The sequence below is a fragment of the Osmia bicornis genome, chromosome 13 (assembly GCF_907164935.1).
Source record: "Osmia bicornis bicornis chromosome 13, iOsmBic2.1, whole genome shotgun sequence".
Lineage (NCBI taxonomy): Eukaryota > Metazoa > Arthropoda > Insecta > Hymenoptera > Megachilidae > Osmia > Osmia bicornis.
This window is the reverse complement of record NC_060228.1, coordinates 4,086,749-4,103,493: the sequence shown is the minus strand read 5'-3', so window position 1 is coordinate 4,103,493 and position 16,745 is coordinate 4,086,749. Positions and strand designations below refer to the sequence as shown.

General features: G+C 37.4%; 1 protein-coding gene and 1 long non-coding RNA gene across 2 annotated transcripts; one reads left to right on the top strand and one right to left on the bottom strand.

Moving 5' to 3' along the window:
• Positions 1–8,883: 8,883 nt before the first annotated feature.
• On the bottom strand, positions 8,884–12,534 carry LOC114875880 (facilitated trehalose transporter Tret1-like). Its single transcript, XM_029186681.2, has 5 exons — positions 12,223–12,534; positions 10,761–11,290; positions 10,376–10,681; positions 10,080–10,282; positions 8,884–10,016 (listed from the first exon to the last, which is right to left on the bottom strand). Exons 1-5 carry the CDS (start codon positions 12,302–12,304, stop codon positions 9,722–9,724), a joined length of 1,416 nt encoding a protein of 471 aa, XP_029042514.2. The 5' UTR covers positions 12,305–12,534; the 3' UTR covers positions 8,884–9,721.
• Positions 12,535–15,161: 2,627 nt separating this feature from the next.
• On the top strand, positions 15,162–16,642 carry LOC114875873. Its single transcript, XR_003789302.2, has 3 exons — positions 15,162–15,324; positions 15,432–15,754; positions 15,860–16,642. It is a non-coding gene; the product is annotated as an uncharacterized LOC114875873 (long non-coding RNA).
• Positions 16,643–16,745: the final 103 nt, after the last annotated feature.

Sequence of the window (16,745 nt, the reverse complement as noted above, 5' to 3'; positions counted from 1 at the left end):
TTTCTAGGAATTCATTTCTCAGAATGTAGGACAACGATCCTAATCTGACTAAATGTTCTTCCTGCTTGTTTTTGTTGCAGAGCAACTTATGTGAAGATCAATAATTCTAATCAACATCAAATTATCATTTGAGGGAAAAATTCTTAACGTTAATGACTAATCGATAAAAATGTTGATAACTTTGAAAAAAGAAAAATTACAAGTGCTTTGGAAAATGACGCCAGAAAGAGTTTCTGGAAATTCCATGCCTGCCTGATACGATAAAAGAAAAGAAATAAAAGGGTGTCCTCTTGTCGTAACTCTTCGATCGAACTTCAATATCGCCCAATAACTGCGTCGATACGTCCTTCGAGTGCAATCTATCTTCTTTTTCACCCGTGTATCGTATCTATATCTCAAGTTAGATTTTTACCGTATCTTTATTGCGATTCAATGTATATTACCTTTGGAACGGCGCTGCGAAGGATTAAATCAACGACCCGAGTGAACCTCTCTTCTTTTATTTCCCGCCCCTAACATTGAGAGAAAAATCAATACCCTCGCGAAAGGGATGCTGGTTTGTTGCCTTCACGCGCGTCTGCCAACAGGATTATATTCAAACAGAAGGGATTTGAAAAGATCCAACGAGTAATGTAACTTTTTTGGAGGAGGATTTTTTAGGGGATGAAAGGTTGCAAAATGTAATAAAAAGCTGGTAGGTTCGATATTCGTAATTCTGGTATCTAACTTTCTATACCAGTATTATTTAGTTTATTTCTGCTTTTGTATTGCATAATAATTTCAGTTTGAAAATTGATTGTCCTGTAACGTTTGTTATGAAAGCTTTCAAACGTAATCCTCTCGGTAATCTCTTTTCCGATATAACAAAAATGATATATAGAATTTCACAATATACAATCACAAAAAATATGAAATTACAAGAGCTTGATATTGTCTGAACAAACAAATGATTGAAGAATATGAAATTTTATGTTAACTCAATAATTCTACGTTTCATTCAGTGGGTGACGACAAGTGTACGACGTCGAAGGAGATTTTTCATTGCTCTTTGCTTTGACGTATTTGTACAGATGTACAATAAGCTTACAAAAGAAATTCCCAAACAAAATGGAAATTTAAGAAGAAGGATAAATTATTATAAAAACTTATAAAAATTTTTATTGGACAGAGAAAGAAAAATGATTCTTCTTCTACTGATTAAACTTGATCCTTTGTAAGGTTCAATAAAATGAAGATTTAAGGAGACTCCTTAATCCTTAATAAAGTATATTTAGGATTTAAAAAGAAAGGAAGATCTGTCACGTTATTGTAATTGAATCGTTTTCATTCAGAACGTGTCGACGAGATAATTGATTTCTAGAATCCTGGGATTACCCGAAGGCTACGTCGTTCGAAATACAAAGAGAACGAGAGATGCTACTGGAGCAGGAACTTGATACCGGAAACTATTTTTCGTTCCTGCTTCCATAATGTGCGAAAAGAACGAACAATAGAAGAAACGTTTAACCAATTTAGCTATAATTGCAATTATTCAGAATACGATCATTCCCCTTAATATCTTGCATGAATAATTTCATACTAATAAGATCGTAAATTAAAAAAAAAATTCCTCTCTCAATTATTGATAATGGCAGACCTCAAGACGTTCCATATTTATGTTACAAAATATCCCATATACGCACCTGTCAATGGCAGATAATGTCTCAATACTGTTGTTTTAGATCATTTGTTTGTCGAACAACAGCATGCGTATTCGATCGTAGGAAACCTTGACAGTTGTTTAAGCTCACAAACAATCGTCGATACTATTGCAATAATACTCGCTTACGAGATAAGTATTGTAATGTTATATCAAACGTTTTCCGTAGAAGATATTACATAATTCATCTTTTTTTTACGAATCTCATTCAACTGCTCATAATATTTATTCGCGGATAAATAGAAGTTGCGGTAACTTGGAAGCTTAAACAATTATTACAACGTTATTCATTTTAATTGCATTTCAAGATCTTTTCTTTTTCACTTACTAATTGATAGCAACCGTCTATTATCAAATGGATGAAATCTTAATTGAAAATCAAACTCAATCTATATCTTTGAAATCGCGAAATGATTTGATTTACTCGTATCGCTATCTACTAAACAAACTCGTGAACGTAAATTCCGATCATTACCGAGCCTCGGATAAAATTAATTGAATTACGAAAAATCAAACTAGAAACTCATAACCAATCAGAGGAGAATTATTTCCACTTTCATTTACAAATATTTATCTTGCCGCTACATAAAAATCTTGTTACGAGACATGTGTCGCTGTTCTATCGCCGCAGATCGGAGAGAGAAATTACAAAAGAATTTCGCAAATCGCTTGATCGATTATCTATGGTTCGAGAGTATCTCATTTGTCTTATCGTCCGATAAGGCAGTGAACGTTTGAAAAAATAGGAGTAAAGGAGATTCATGGATGAAATATTTGCTCGTAGAATTTCGCTCAAGTTTATCAATCGTTGCGGTACTCGTACAAAACCACGGTCGCTGGTCAAACTTCTGCGAACACGGTCTTTCTGATAACAATAAAAATGCCAATAACAACGTAGGTTAAAAAACAAAGACCACGATAGTTTCATATTTACATACATCAGTCTTATATTCTGATAAAAACGTATTAATATGATGCGCATACATATCTGTCAAAATTAAAAAATTTTATTTAAAAAACGAAAGAAAAATTACATCCATGATTAATAAAAAAGAACCTCGCCTCGCTCGTATAAATAAAAATCTAGAATGGAAGAAATGAATAAGATAAGAAAAGGCGAAAAATTTCATTCAGCCAACAGCAGTCGTTGTCACAGAAAAATCTCATACATATTTTTTTATTTTGCGATCCGATGGCATTTGCTATCGGTGAATGTCAATGACGTGGTTCGTCGAGTTCGGTTATCGTGAAAAGCGTGCTGAAACTTTGGAGTAATCTCGCCGTAAAGAGGGCAGGACAGAGTTGTATCGCGTAGCTGAACGAAGTAAAAAATAAGAGAAGAAATGTTCATGCAACGTGAAACTCGAAAATTTCCAACGGGGATTGACACGAACGGGGAAGAATCATTGACCAAGTGAACGGTACCACGATAACCTTAATTGGAAAAAGTAAGAATCAACGAAAGCGTTTGATCGCGTAGCACGTTTGAACGTCATAGATCGCGAGGAGAATGGGAATTGATCTTGATGACGCGACGAACCAGGAACGCGATCCTGGATTCTCTACGTGACGAGATAAACGTGTGATCCAAGGATCGTTAAAAGCCCTAAATTTTACGAGCAGATATGATTCCGAGAATTTATTATTCATACCTTAACCGCGAAATACCTTGTTTCTAAAAATCACTGCACCTCTTGGAATATTGATAACATTCCAAGGTGGGGTATGAAATTAATGATTAATTATCGACACGTTTCACAAACTATCCGCTGAGTCGGCATGAAAGGAGATTAGGAGAATTTTCTATGGAAAATATTTTTAGTTTCAGATTTCTATAATTAATTTCTAATCATTAGGGTGAAGAAAAATATTTACTCTTGTCGAAATGTCATATAATTTTGTAATAATCAAATGAAGGGGTACTATGAATAAATAAGTTCTTCTCCACTAATCACCCTCGATTCTGACATCATCCTGTCTCTGACGAGGAAATTTCAACCGGCGACCGATATCGTCAATCACGAGTTATCCTCTCGAGTAAATTTCCCCTGTGAATCCGATTTTTCGTCAAATGTAAAACTCTTCAGGAAACGATAAACCTTCGTTTAAGTGTTCCCCCACCGTCAGACTTCCACGGAACAACTGATCCCAATGACGACACGATAGTTGCCGATAATCTATTCACTCTTGTCGGATAAGGGTGAACGAAATGGAAAATAAATCAAACGCGGACGAAATGAAAATGACCTAATGAAATTTCCCCGGTTCGATGAGAGATAGATAAGAAATAACAAGACTACTTACCGACAAGAAGCGCGCACTTTGTTAAAATGGTCTTTTCTTTAAGAAACACCTGTAATATAGGTCCTCGATCATTCGTTATATAACATACGCATACTCTACGTTGTCCAAGAATGTGTTTCGACGTGTCTATGTGTATGAACGACCCCCTCTTCTTCGTATAATCATCCGGGGAATATCATTGTTTCACTTGGCCCTTGATAACGCGACAATCGGAGCGCGATTCGAGTGCCGATCAAGAATTAAACTCTAATTATTGGCTCGTTTCGAGTTATCCGATTGATCCGTTACACTCGAAAATGATTTAACTGCTTTAATTTGACGATAGAACAACAAATCGGAGCGAGAAAATACATTAGACACAAACGTGTTTTTTTATTTTGTTATTCTGTCAATCACTAGTACGATATTTCAATTGCACGCGAGAGACGAAATGGGAGAAACGAATTTATTTATAGCAAGAGACGACAGAAAGCACGTGAATACATAAATTAAAAGAGATACTACGAGATTCGCCCGAGGGTTTATATCTTTCATATTGCAATCTATTCCAATGGTAAACATTTCTCTGAAGATAATACATACTCCGTATGTACCGTTCCTCATTCTTTTTATTGATATTACCTTAAGTAGACATGGAACAGTTTTATGGTATTTTATTGCTCGTTTATTTGCATTAACCCTTTAAATGCGGGTACTTTTAAAAGATTTGTTTTATTGTATTTATTTTATTTTTATTTTAGTGGTAATGTTAGCAAAAATTAACACGTTGTCTATATACCACACCCGCAGTTAAAGGGTTAATCTATTAACCACGACTACTTTAATTCCATCGTTAACAGCTAATATTTCATTTTTTAATCCTATTTTCACCCCTTCAACTTGCATATTTGCTGATTAAAAAAGCACGTGTCAATAATATTCTCAAGTTTTACATCGTATAAAAATTCTATCGATTAATTGATTTGCGATTATTTTATTGCAAAAAGAAACGAATGTTAATAGCAGACACGTGCGACGGTGTCGTTAATCAAATTTGTGAACTGTCTTGCACGGTTCATGAAAATTTGGCGAATTCAGCCACGCTGATGACGTCCGAACACTTCAGATAAAATTGTCTGGAGATAGGAACAGATCAAACAAATTCAATACGTTCGATTGATTAACGATCGAATCGAATGCTCGAATAAAAGATCACCATTCGACTTGTTTTTAATATTAAACCGTGTCCCGTTTGTCATTCTAATTCCTACGTCCGAATCGATGTGCATTTTGGCAAACAAACGATCGTTTTAAAAAATCAATCCCATTTCTATGATATAAGTTCCGGAATGCCTTCGTTTTTTGCAAGGCTGTGGATGCATCAGCCGCTTCAATGATTCTTCAAGCAGAGAAAATGAATCAAGCCGTGAATAATTCACATGAATCTCGAAACGGCCGTGAAACAAAGAGTTTCTAATAACCCCGATATAATCGCGTGCGACAATCGCGAAACAATGCACGCTACTCAAGCTGAGATTCTCGATTCGACGACACGCAATGTTCTCGGCCGATCGATTCCTCCGAACGATCCAAATGAACGAGTTGCAATGTTGCACGGAGAAAAGCGCAGTAAAAAAAGAAAATGAAACTTTATTTTCACTCACGATTTCTTAACGATGCGACGATCGGAGCTCACTGTCCGCCACGAATAGAAGTGTCGAGGAAGGAAGTTGCTTTATAAAGGAAACATGGGAAAGCAAAGAAAGGCGATCGAACAGAGTTTAGTGAAGCAAACAATGATTAAAGCTCCCGCCATCTTCAGGTTTTTTAAATAATCGTCGCTGGAAGCAATCACCGATCTGATTGTCAACGTGGATCCACGCGATCACTTTTTATTTCCGACTGTTATTCGTCGTGAATGCGATAAGAGAATCGGAAGATTCATCAACTTGTTGTTTCATCGAAACTGCCTCCAGTTGGAGACACAGAGGATGGTCTGGGTGCATCGGTGAGATGCACCATCTTGTCATTGGGATACGATGACGATTTCATCGCCAATGCATTTTACTAAGTACCCACCGTGCGTCGCCGACTCTCCGGACAGATTTTTGGTATCTATAGCATACCGCAAAGAAAGGATTAAAAATCCTAAGTCTTAATTTCAAAGCTTAAGTTTAACTACCTACATCAAGTGCATAAAATTGCACTTCGTTCCAGCTGGGTGCTACAGGAATTCGCACTGTTCAAATGCCTCTATATTTTGCATGTAATTAGTAGTTGTCGGCCGGTTTAATAAACACTGGATTTGGTGTTGATTATGCTAAACTATTTACCGAGACAACAAGCAAATCACTGGATTCAGTCATTTGTGCACGGTCCCCGTTGGGATTTGCATAAAGATTTTCCCTTGTTGCAAAACTAGTTCTCCAACGGCAGTTCAACCTGTTAACATAAACATCGTGATCTACATAATAACTCCGACGAGATAAAGCAAACACATTTACTGCGACGAGGTTCGTGAAACTGTCAGCTTCCTGTGAAGTCATATTAACGATTATTCAAATCATTAACAGGATGCAATTAACCTAAATTGCGATATTGTTATTAAATAACGCAAATCAGGTAATAATTTTGATTGCCTAATGAAATGAGAGAGAAACCTTGCATCAGCAGTTTAGACGAATGATAACTCAGAATTAATTGATGCACTAATTGATGTATATTTCGCTACAACTTTTTTAATTTGCAATTATCCATCCAGGGAACGATTACTCCATCAACTTCCATCGTGCTTGACAGACAAGCGTTTATCGCGTTTTTTGCACCATGCTAATATTAAAATAAGAAATATACGACTGTTGTAATTGTTCTCTGTCTAAACTGACAAAGTAAAAATCCGTGTACTGAAATGTCACCGGCCGTCAAAGTGTTAAATGACTCTAGAAATAGTTCGACCTGTACGAAGGTAGACAGGCCATAAACTTCGTCAACGATTCGTATCACGAAATGTCGAGGCAGCAGGACATGTCCCGGGAAGGGTAAGTCAGGAAAAGAAAGAAAAATAACCCGATGTGTCCGGTTGTTCACGGCTACGGATACGTGTTGGCCGAACGATCGCTCTTACGAGCGGGGTCACGCAATTGAATGTGATCTGAATGAGAAAATCGTCGTTCAATTGAACGCGATCGACCCTGTTATCTCGTTTCTTTAACCTGTAACAATGTAATCAGGGCTCTGTAGGATCCGCATAGTCTAACGAATTATTATTACCGATCAATCCAGTTTATCGATGTTTTTTTTTCCTTTTATCAGAAGAAAGCACGCTTCAACTGAGGAGCTTAGCGCCATCGATATCATTCGCGTCTATAGAAATTGTCACGTTGCATGGAAAATTTCGTTCGAAACGCGTCTATCTTTGACCGATAGACTGATATTTGCTCAGAATTGGGCTATCGGACGATTTACTGGAACGAAACCACGATGACGAAGGTATTCGGGGATTTTTTGGACAAATGGAAAGGGCATCGACCCTAAGTGAAAGTAGAAGGAGATACACGTTCACAAATGTGGACAGAGAATGAATCATTCGGAGATTTCTGTTGATCTATGACCCTCTTTTCGTACAACTATTGAATTTGCTAGGCAGGTTTCGTAACGCTGCTGGATTGTAATTATTCGGGGATTCCTAGAGGTGTTTCTTTGTAAAAAAATCTGGTTACCTTCGTATTATAAAACGATGACGTAGTGATTCTGAATATTCCTGTTGTAAGAGGAGAATGTTAGCCTCGATTGTCCAAACATCGGTTATTAGAACAGCAGTAATCGAGTGTTCCATCATCTGAACAAATATTTTCGACATAAATTAGAATATCATTAAATGTCTGAAACGTTCTGTAATTTTGTCGAAATATCCGTTTAGCAAAATTTTCAAACGCTTTCTATAACAAACCTGGTACACAATAGTAGCAAACGCGATAATAGAATAACGCCATGAGTAAACAATGCAACGTGTTAAAAATAATTTCTAATCAAAGAATTAATCTACGCCACGCTTCAAGCAGCCCGTCAATCAAGACTCGCCCTGATAGAGCAACTTTGAAGAAAAATCGCATCGGCATTCCTCGCCGGATTGCATAAGCGAAACTTTTGCACCTGCGGTGCAGGATGCATCAGAAGGATAATGCACGTGAATTATAATCCCCGCATATCGATGCGTGCTCGTCGCCCGCACGGAAAGTTTTCCTTATTACACCCGACTTTCGATCGACTTTAAATCTTCACGGAAACTGGTCTAGCTCAGCTGATTAATTATGCGTTCGTTAATGACAGGCCGTCGATCGTTGAGCAGGCGGACAGTAGTGGTAGCATCGCTTCCGATAACGTCAGCCTTTTGTTTGCTTTTCCTTATAATAGTCCGCCTGTTTTCCTTGGAAAATTTCAGCGGTCGACGAAGAAAAAACCGCGATCGATGAATTTCATCGCGTTATCTCGAGGTAAATGTGTCGATCGGCGACGATCGTCGAGTACTTGACGTCAGAATCATACTTTCCCGGTTACCTGGAACAGCCTTGATCCAAAAGTGGGAAAAAATACACTTGATTCGAGGCTCGATTCGCTGGAATCGTGTTGCATCATTACGGTGGACGGTATATTCGAATTTCTTCGTTCTTCCTCTAATGCCAATTGCGATTTAATTGTTACGATCATTATGCAATTGAACGATCGCCTTGCGTGGAAACACGTAGGTGATTTCGTTTATTCACTCTCGTTACGTTCCAGTGTACATATCTCGTTGTCGTTGTCCTCGAACCGACTAGATTGCTTTCGATTATTTTTGTATGTCACGGGAGGAAAATCCGTGGAGGAATTAATAAACAACCGGGACAGGATAAATATAAATATATGTTGATATTACGTTTATTGTTTTACAATAAAATCGAAAAATTGTGTCATCGTTACGCTCTAAAGAAAATTGACGATCTGAAAAAGAGAGTAAAAATTTATGCGATCGATTTATTAGTTATTCGTCAATAGCCTCAGTCGTTATCTTGGTTATCGTCTTGGGAGGTACCTACTCGTCTCTCGGTCGCCATTCTCCACGATTGGAAAAAGTAAAATAAAAAATAAAAAAATGATAACACGAGCTAAGTGTTACGTTAAAAGAACGATATCTCGATGCTTGCCCTCCATAGTGGAACGATTACCAGTGCATTAGCGAACATTTAACTGGTAAAAGTTCGCCATTGCATTGGGAATCTTTCCATCGTGAAGAGCAGCCATCGAGATATCGCTCCACTTACGATAGCCGCTACTGATATCTTCTAGACACCCTCGATAGAAACTGTAGTTACGAAATTTTCATCGAAAAATGAGAAAGCCAAGGTCCTTTGATTAACTAGGGTCATCGTAATTGATTTTACATGTTGCGATAGATATTTTAACGCGTAATAAGCTTGGAATTTAATAAGATAATAACGCTATTCATAAATTTTGTCTGCTTTTTCTTTCATAAATTATTCAATTACATCACATTTAAGATCATCGGTGACCCTCGGCAGTCAATGTTGTCAAAACAAAATTCGTATCAGTGTATTCAGTCGAAAAAAGAATCGATGATCGATGAACAATTAAATTAATTGAACTATTTTAATGGATATGAAGGATGCCGCGAAATTTTGCACGATGAGTGTATCATAAAAATAAAGGAAGGCAGTGAAGAGAGAAACGCTTTGATTTTGATTAAGGGACTGGTTTGGTCGTTCGAGTACTGCCTAGTAGTAATTTGTGGACCTCTTGATACGTTTTCCCTTTGGTTTCCGGAACTAAGAAATAAGTGAACGCGGTGGCACTGGCCATGATGCCTGCGAAAATCCAGAATGTCATGTCAGTGCCCAATTCTTCGTTCATCGATGGGAATGTTTTCGTGACCAAGAACACCATGAACCAGTTCAACATAACCGCAGCACTGGAAGCAACTCCTTTGGTTTCCGTAGGGAACAGCTCGCCTGTTAACATCCAAGGAACTGGTCCCAATCTAAACAAGAGATCGTTTAATTAATTATGAATCCGTGATAAACAAGTGTCACTGTATACTTACCCAATGGAAAATGCTACCATGAATACGATCAAGGAAGTCAATGGCAACCAGCCAAGCGAGCTGACGTCACTTCCGCCGTCTTTCTGCCTGAAGTAGTATCCTAGAGCGATTAGACTGGCTGACATAACACCGCTGGAAATCATGAGCAGCGGCTTCCTTCCAGCTCGATCCACAATCGCCGCCGCGACAACTGACATTATAAACTGTGACGAAGAATATTCAACATGTTGAAGCGGAAAGATCGCAGAGGGAAGAAACGAGAAATGTTTCTTTCGAAGAATAGTCAATTTTTCTACCTGTACGAAGGCTACAATGATAGAGGCCACTTCCGGCGCTAACGAGCTTCCAGACGCCTTGAAGATCATCATAGTATAAAAGATGACAGCGTTTATACCAGACGCTTGTTGGAAAAACATCATGCCAAAGGATGCTAGCATAGCTTTTCTAGAGACTGGAGATTTCATCATGTCTAAGATGCTCGGTTGTTTACCGGTACTCGCATCCGCCGAATTTTGCATCTCGTTTAATTCCTGCCCGGGGTCGTAAGCATCCCCTCGGAGCACTGCAAGCGCTACATTGGCATCTTGCCTTCTTTTTTGACCCTGAAAACGTCGAACAGAAAAGATATTCTCATTTACACTTCCTTTTAATTAAGGATTATCTGTAATGATAATCGCTTACCACCAACCAGACAGGAGATTCAGGCATCCAGTAGAAAGTACCCAGAAAGATGACGATGATGATAGTACAGATGATGTTGAAGGCATTGTAACTTAAGTAGTTTCCTAGAATGAAAGCAACTAAGATTCCAACGGTGAGAAAGACCTGGAATAAGGCGCCCAGGGTTCCTCTGGTCAAGACCTCAGAAATTTCTGATATGTATGTCGGTCCGAGGACGCAAGTAGCCCCAACACCGATCCCACCCACGAATCTGGCGATGTAGAGGAGCCAGACGTTAGCAGCGAATATGATGGTCCCCCAGGAGAGTAAAAATGGAGCGGATAGCATTAGGAGGAACTTTTTCCTGCCGAATTTATCCGCCAGCTTTCCAGCTGGAAATGCACCGCAGATTGCACCGAGTGCACAGAGAGAGCCCACCCAGGAACCCTGTTCCTCGGTTAACACCATGAACGAATCTGGTAGATACAGCTTGGGAAGCACTGGCGAGGTCCATGCCATGGCTGTTCCAACCCCAACGACCAGCACACATGCTGAAAAATAAGATTTAAATTAGTAGATAATTTAATTACAGCTACTGATGAATATTCGAAACTATTTGAAAATTTTCAACCAGTTCAAGCATACTCGAGCTTTAAATGTTATTACTAATTAACAGTTGATGAATTTCAGTGAAATTTGAAGTTTGTATACTGAAAATTAATTACAGGGAAATTAACTTCTCACGATGAAACCTGCCAGGCACAGGTACACACCCTTCAGAGATATTCAAAAACCACTTGAACTTTGATCATAAAGTTATAATGTAAGAAATTAATAATTAATTTGATTAATTTTAGTACTCGAGCAAAGATGAGGTAATTTTAATGATTTATGCTCGTCGTACAACTTGGTTCGTTGTATCGAGTGTATCCCTGTAAAATGAAAGTGCTTGTGACTTGTGGAATCATTCGATTATCTAGAGATAATTCGTGCGTTAACGTTACTTTCGTTACACTTAAATTCAATTATTAACTTGCGTCACCAGTGAGCGATGGTGGTACACCTCGAGATAACACCTGAGAACCGTATACGTAAAAGTTGATCGTATCTTAAATTAAAAGAGATACTCCTACATGTGTAGAATGAAACGCTTATAAAAAGTACATAGCACCAGCACTATTCTGATTTGAAGAATTTTGTAAAAGTCTTTGAAACTGAACAGCGGGTACATTGTTTCTACAGTATGCAATTTCTTCTTTAATTTTCTATAAACGAAAATTAAGCCTTTAATCAAGTTTAAATCGGTTTTTAAAGATACTTTATCACCGAAATAGCTGTTTGTCTTCGCGACTATCAGTCCGATAATCGATCGTTAGTTAATTCCACAAATTAAAAAGGTACTTCAAGAAATACACTCGATAAATCTGGCAAATTTTGTCATGGAATACCAAACAATGGATCTTTGAAAAGAAAAAAGCGTTACCGGAAACGGTGGAAAGGTATTGCCATAGCTTCCGGCTCTTCTGATGAACTGGCGTTTCGGTGATCATCCCCGTGAACTCCATTTCCTCGTCAAAAATGTTTCTCCGCGCGAATGGACGAATTTACAGTTCGGTGTTTCAAAGTTGATGCCGAAAAGTCGATGATACGTCGATCGATGGCGAGTTTCTTCAGGAAAGGTCCAGTTGATCGACGCGATCACCTTCTCGAATTTCGATCGAGAAACGTTCAATTGGGTAAGTCACATATTTTGGATTAAGCAAAGACGATCGAAGAAAACCGAATGAACGTTTCCGTACCGGGGTACATCATATATCGCGATCGCCACTATCTGTCCATCACTATCAGCCTATTATCGCTATGGTAGAAGGAAAAAATGATTTGGAAATCACGATTACCAGGTATCGGTTGATGAAGAACCAGAGAAACAGTGAGGGAACGTCTTACATCATATTGGTGCACTTAAAATTGGCTGAACACCAACTCTTCTCGACTCCCATGTTTATATTATTATTGCTGTTGGAAATTCCAATGACTTTCGGCACTTTTAAGCAGAATCCTTTCACTTTGAAATGGTAAAACCCATGGATTTCTAAGGACATTTCATGAACAAGTCGAAGTGGACGTTTTAAGACTTTTTTCAGTTCTTGGAAAATTCTACCAGTTTTTTATTTTATTTTTTCTATTTTCTTTTTAAAGAGCAGCTTGAAACATCCTTGAAATGATGGTACCTCTTCTCCGTCGTCAGTTCCATTCAAATCGTGCATTTTCGAAATACCTCCATCCTCTTAAAGGCACTCCTCGATCCTGCAAATTGGATTGTTGCATTATGCCATTTTACAGCCATCAAGTGCCGTACAAAAGAGCTTAGAAAGGTATTCGAGCTTTCACTTTGGAACATCCAATTTAAACTTGAAATAGGAAGACTCGGTGGAGCAAGGAAATGAGGTTGAATTGAGAATAAATTTCTCAAAATCAGTGAAATGCCTTCGTTTCTCATTGATGACTACTAGCAAAGTTTTTTAAATGGCAGTTCAATTTTCAAATTAACAAGAATATTACATTTTCAGATCAAATGCTTTCAGGTTTGCATACGATGCACTTAGGTCTTGCATTTTTCACGATTTTTGCACCGATGCACTAGCTGTTAAAATGCAACATTTATTAAACATTAAATTTAAGTATGTTCCAATTTGATACATTTCTTGGCGAAGACGAATAAGCACATGTTGTGACGTAACTTTTTTAGATAATTAAATCTGATAAACATAATATCCTATTGATATCTCTCGTTATCTTTGTAATCGGTTCGTAACGCATTGAACGAGAAAAAATACTTGCATATAGATTAAATATCCTTAGAAGAAGATTGAACGTTGTGGAATTAAAACTGATCCAAGTTAATAATTAGGAATACACGTTGCTTGGTTTGAGAGTTACACCAACACGATAGAAATACTGTATTTTTTAAATTTCTATTGATATCGATACAGATATATTGATCATTGCTTTTCATTGGTATGAACAACATGTTTATGATACCTGTCCTTCTTCTGTCCTTCTTTTGTCTACAAAAATCGAAATTCTAACCGCACAACTACCGTATTGGCAACAAATTTTCATTTCGAAAAAGGTCAGTTCTAAAAGATAAATCTTGTCATAAATGTTGACAGGACATTCGAACGAGATTCCCTGAAACGATGCATTTCGCGGTTGCTAGCAAGGCAATTATCCAAGGCGAACCGCAGTCTGGCCACATTGTAGCCATTATTCGGAACAGCAATAATTTTCGCTGATAGTGGTCGCATAATGCTCGTTATTTGGTAATTATAAATTGAATTGCTACGTGGATGGGAATAACCGTGCTTACGATACATTAACGACGAAAAACGAGATCAGTTAATTAGTTCCAAATTGTAATTAATACGTGATTCTACAGTTATAAATTATATAAATAGTGATAAGGTGAAAAGTTATATACCAAAGTTACCGACGAACTATCAATTTAATGATTAATAAGTGGAAATCAATTAATGGGTCCTCGATCGATAACGATTTCATTCGTAACTCGATTAAAATATTAAAATTGAAGTGTAAGATAGGCAACTTGATAACATCGATTACCATTGCCAATTTTCATTTATTGAGTAACGTAATATAAGAAACGCTGGAATTTGTTGCATCGCCACAGGAATTTAATTATTAAAATATGAACGATCGATAAAAAGTCATTATTCGAGTTCGTTTTACAGCAAGAAACTTATACCAGATCGCGCTTAAGAGATTCGATTCTGAATGAGTTCCAGGTGAATTTATTGTTTCCCAGTTTTATTAGTTGGAATGAAGAAACTTGAAAAGATTGTGCCCCGAGAGGAAATTCAATTCAAGTTGAATTTCATTTCGACATGGAAGTAAGTTCGATGAGATAACAGAGGGTTACATAAAATTTTATATAATTATATCAGTGCAAAATTAAAATCTTGCGAGGGCGTTATCACTCCCCAATTCGCAGAAAAGTTAAAAATCGTACACTCTGACACTAGATTACGAGTTTACCAGCAGTAAGATCATGTTAACCGGTTAATTCCGAAGTGATATACAATCGTCGCTATAAATCAGTCAGTTGGCAAAGAAAACTTATCTTAATTGACTCTGCTAAAAATGGCTACGAAACGCCACCTATAAATCTCGGTTTGATCCGGAACGATAACACTCGCTCGTGCCGTTTGCAATTCTTATCTTCGCGGCGATGCAATAAGGAAAAAAAATGACAGGAAGGTTTAATCGTTGGTAAACGCTAGAAATCAAGGTTATTATGTACCTAACGACAAATCGTTATCAGAAGCACCAGATTTACTCGCGGAGATTATATCCACCAGCCGATAGAGTAATCTTAGTTAATCAAGCTAGAAACGCACAGAGAAATTGCATTTAACGACAAACGAGGAAAAGTTGAAGGAAAATTTCCCTTGTTACTGGTCTCAATTAGACAAGAAATTGAAAATCTTCTTCATCGTGAAAGTTTCATGGCAAGAAATGTTCTTGAAGTTGAAGGAAGAAGAAATGACGTTTCCTTGAGTCAGGTGTACGTTAATTTAGCTCGTCGGGCCGTATCGTTTCTGAAAATTCTTAATATTACATCGTCGTTCAATTAGATTATCATCTTTTTACTGACGAGGCAGTTTTTCACAGATGTAACGGAAATTCTAACGAAGCAGCACGTGATCCACTAGGAAGTTTGTTAATTAAGAGGAAAATGTAATAATCTCATTTGCCAACGATATTAAACTCCTCCCTGAATCCGTGACTAGATGAAAAAAAATTCTACCATGAATTACGTGGTCGTTCGTCTTGAAGCTTTCATAAGCTGCGCCAAAGGGGTACTTTCCAACCCTTTACGAGAAAAAATCTAAAGAGAAATGAAATTACATGGGACAAAATCTTCTTTCACTGTTGAAGAAATTTTAATCGAGTGCCTCTTTGATGACAGATATCGACATTTCAATGGCACCTAAGTATTTCCACTTAAAAATTTTTTAATTCATTTTACATCATGGTGCTAATTAACCCTCTTCATAAAAATTTTCATTTATAGTCTCTAACAAGTTCGTCATTTGCAGGCATGGTTCTCCTGGAAATTTCGTGGAATTCTCGAAACGAGTTTCTTCGTCGTTTCCTGCTTTTCTTCCTATAAATGCGGACCTGTCGCTGAAGGAGACGTGTATACGACGTTGCAACCCCCAAGATTCCGGATATCTCGTTCGTGTACTAGTTTTGACAGGGAGAAATTGTGTTGGTTCTTCTCCTCGAAAAAGGCAGGCTATAAATCGTTAATCAAACGACTGCGAATGGTTTTTGAATTTATTTTTAACTCAGAAATATCGAGTTTGCTTTCCTTGTTCGCGTTTTTTTTTGCGAGCAAAAGGCCGTGTCGAATCCTAATTCCGCTAAAAACTCGTTTCAACCTCCATCAGCAACACTCTTTCCTGTAAATAAAAATTCTGTCTTGGAAAAATATTTATCTACCAAATGCTGTATCGATTGGTATTCCTCTATGCAATATCTTGGTAAAGTAAACGCGACATCAAAGAATATATTCTGAACAGAATAAAAATATAGGTTGCACACTTTGTCGATAAATTGCAACATTTCTCCCGTAGGAAATTTAACGCATGGACAAGATAGAACCACGACAAAGTTGAAGGAATTCAACTTTTCCTTTTACTAATTCTTTTTTTTTAGGAATGGAACTTGCCAAAAATTTCCACTGCAATGATGCTGGCTGTACTTTCAAACAGATTGAAGTGGTATCAGTAGGTATTTCGCAAACGTTGTAAAAAATATTGCAAGATTTTTTCTTTATTTTTTTTCTCTTTCAAATTGATTATAACATTTTAATTAACGATGATCCACTGCTATTAAAAATATTATTACAATTTTCTTGAAAATTTTTACAATTTCCATTAATGATCTCCAAAGAAGTAAATTATGAACATTTAAACCCTC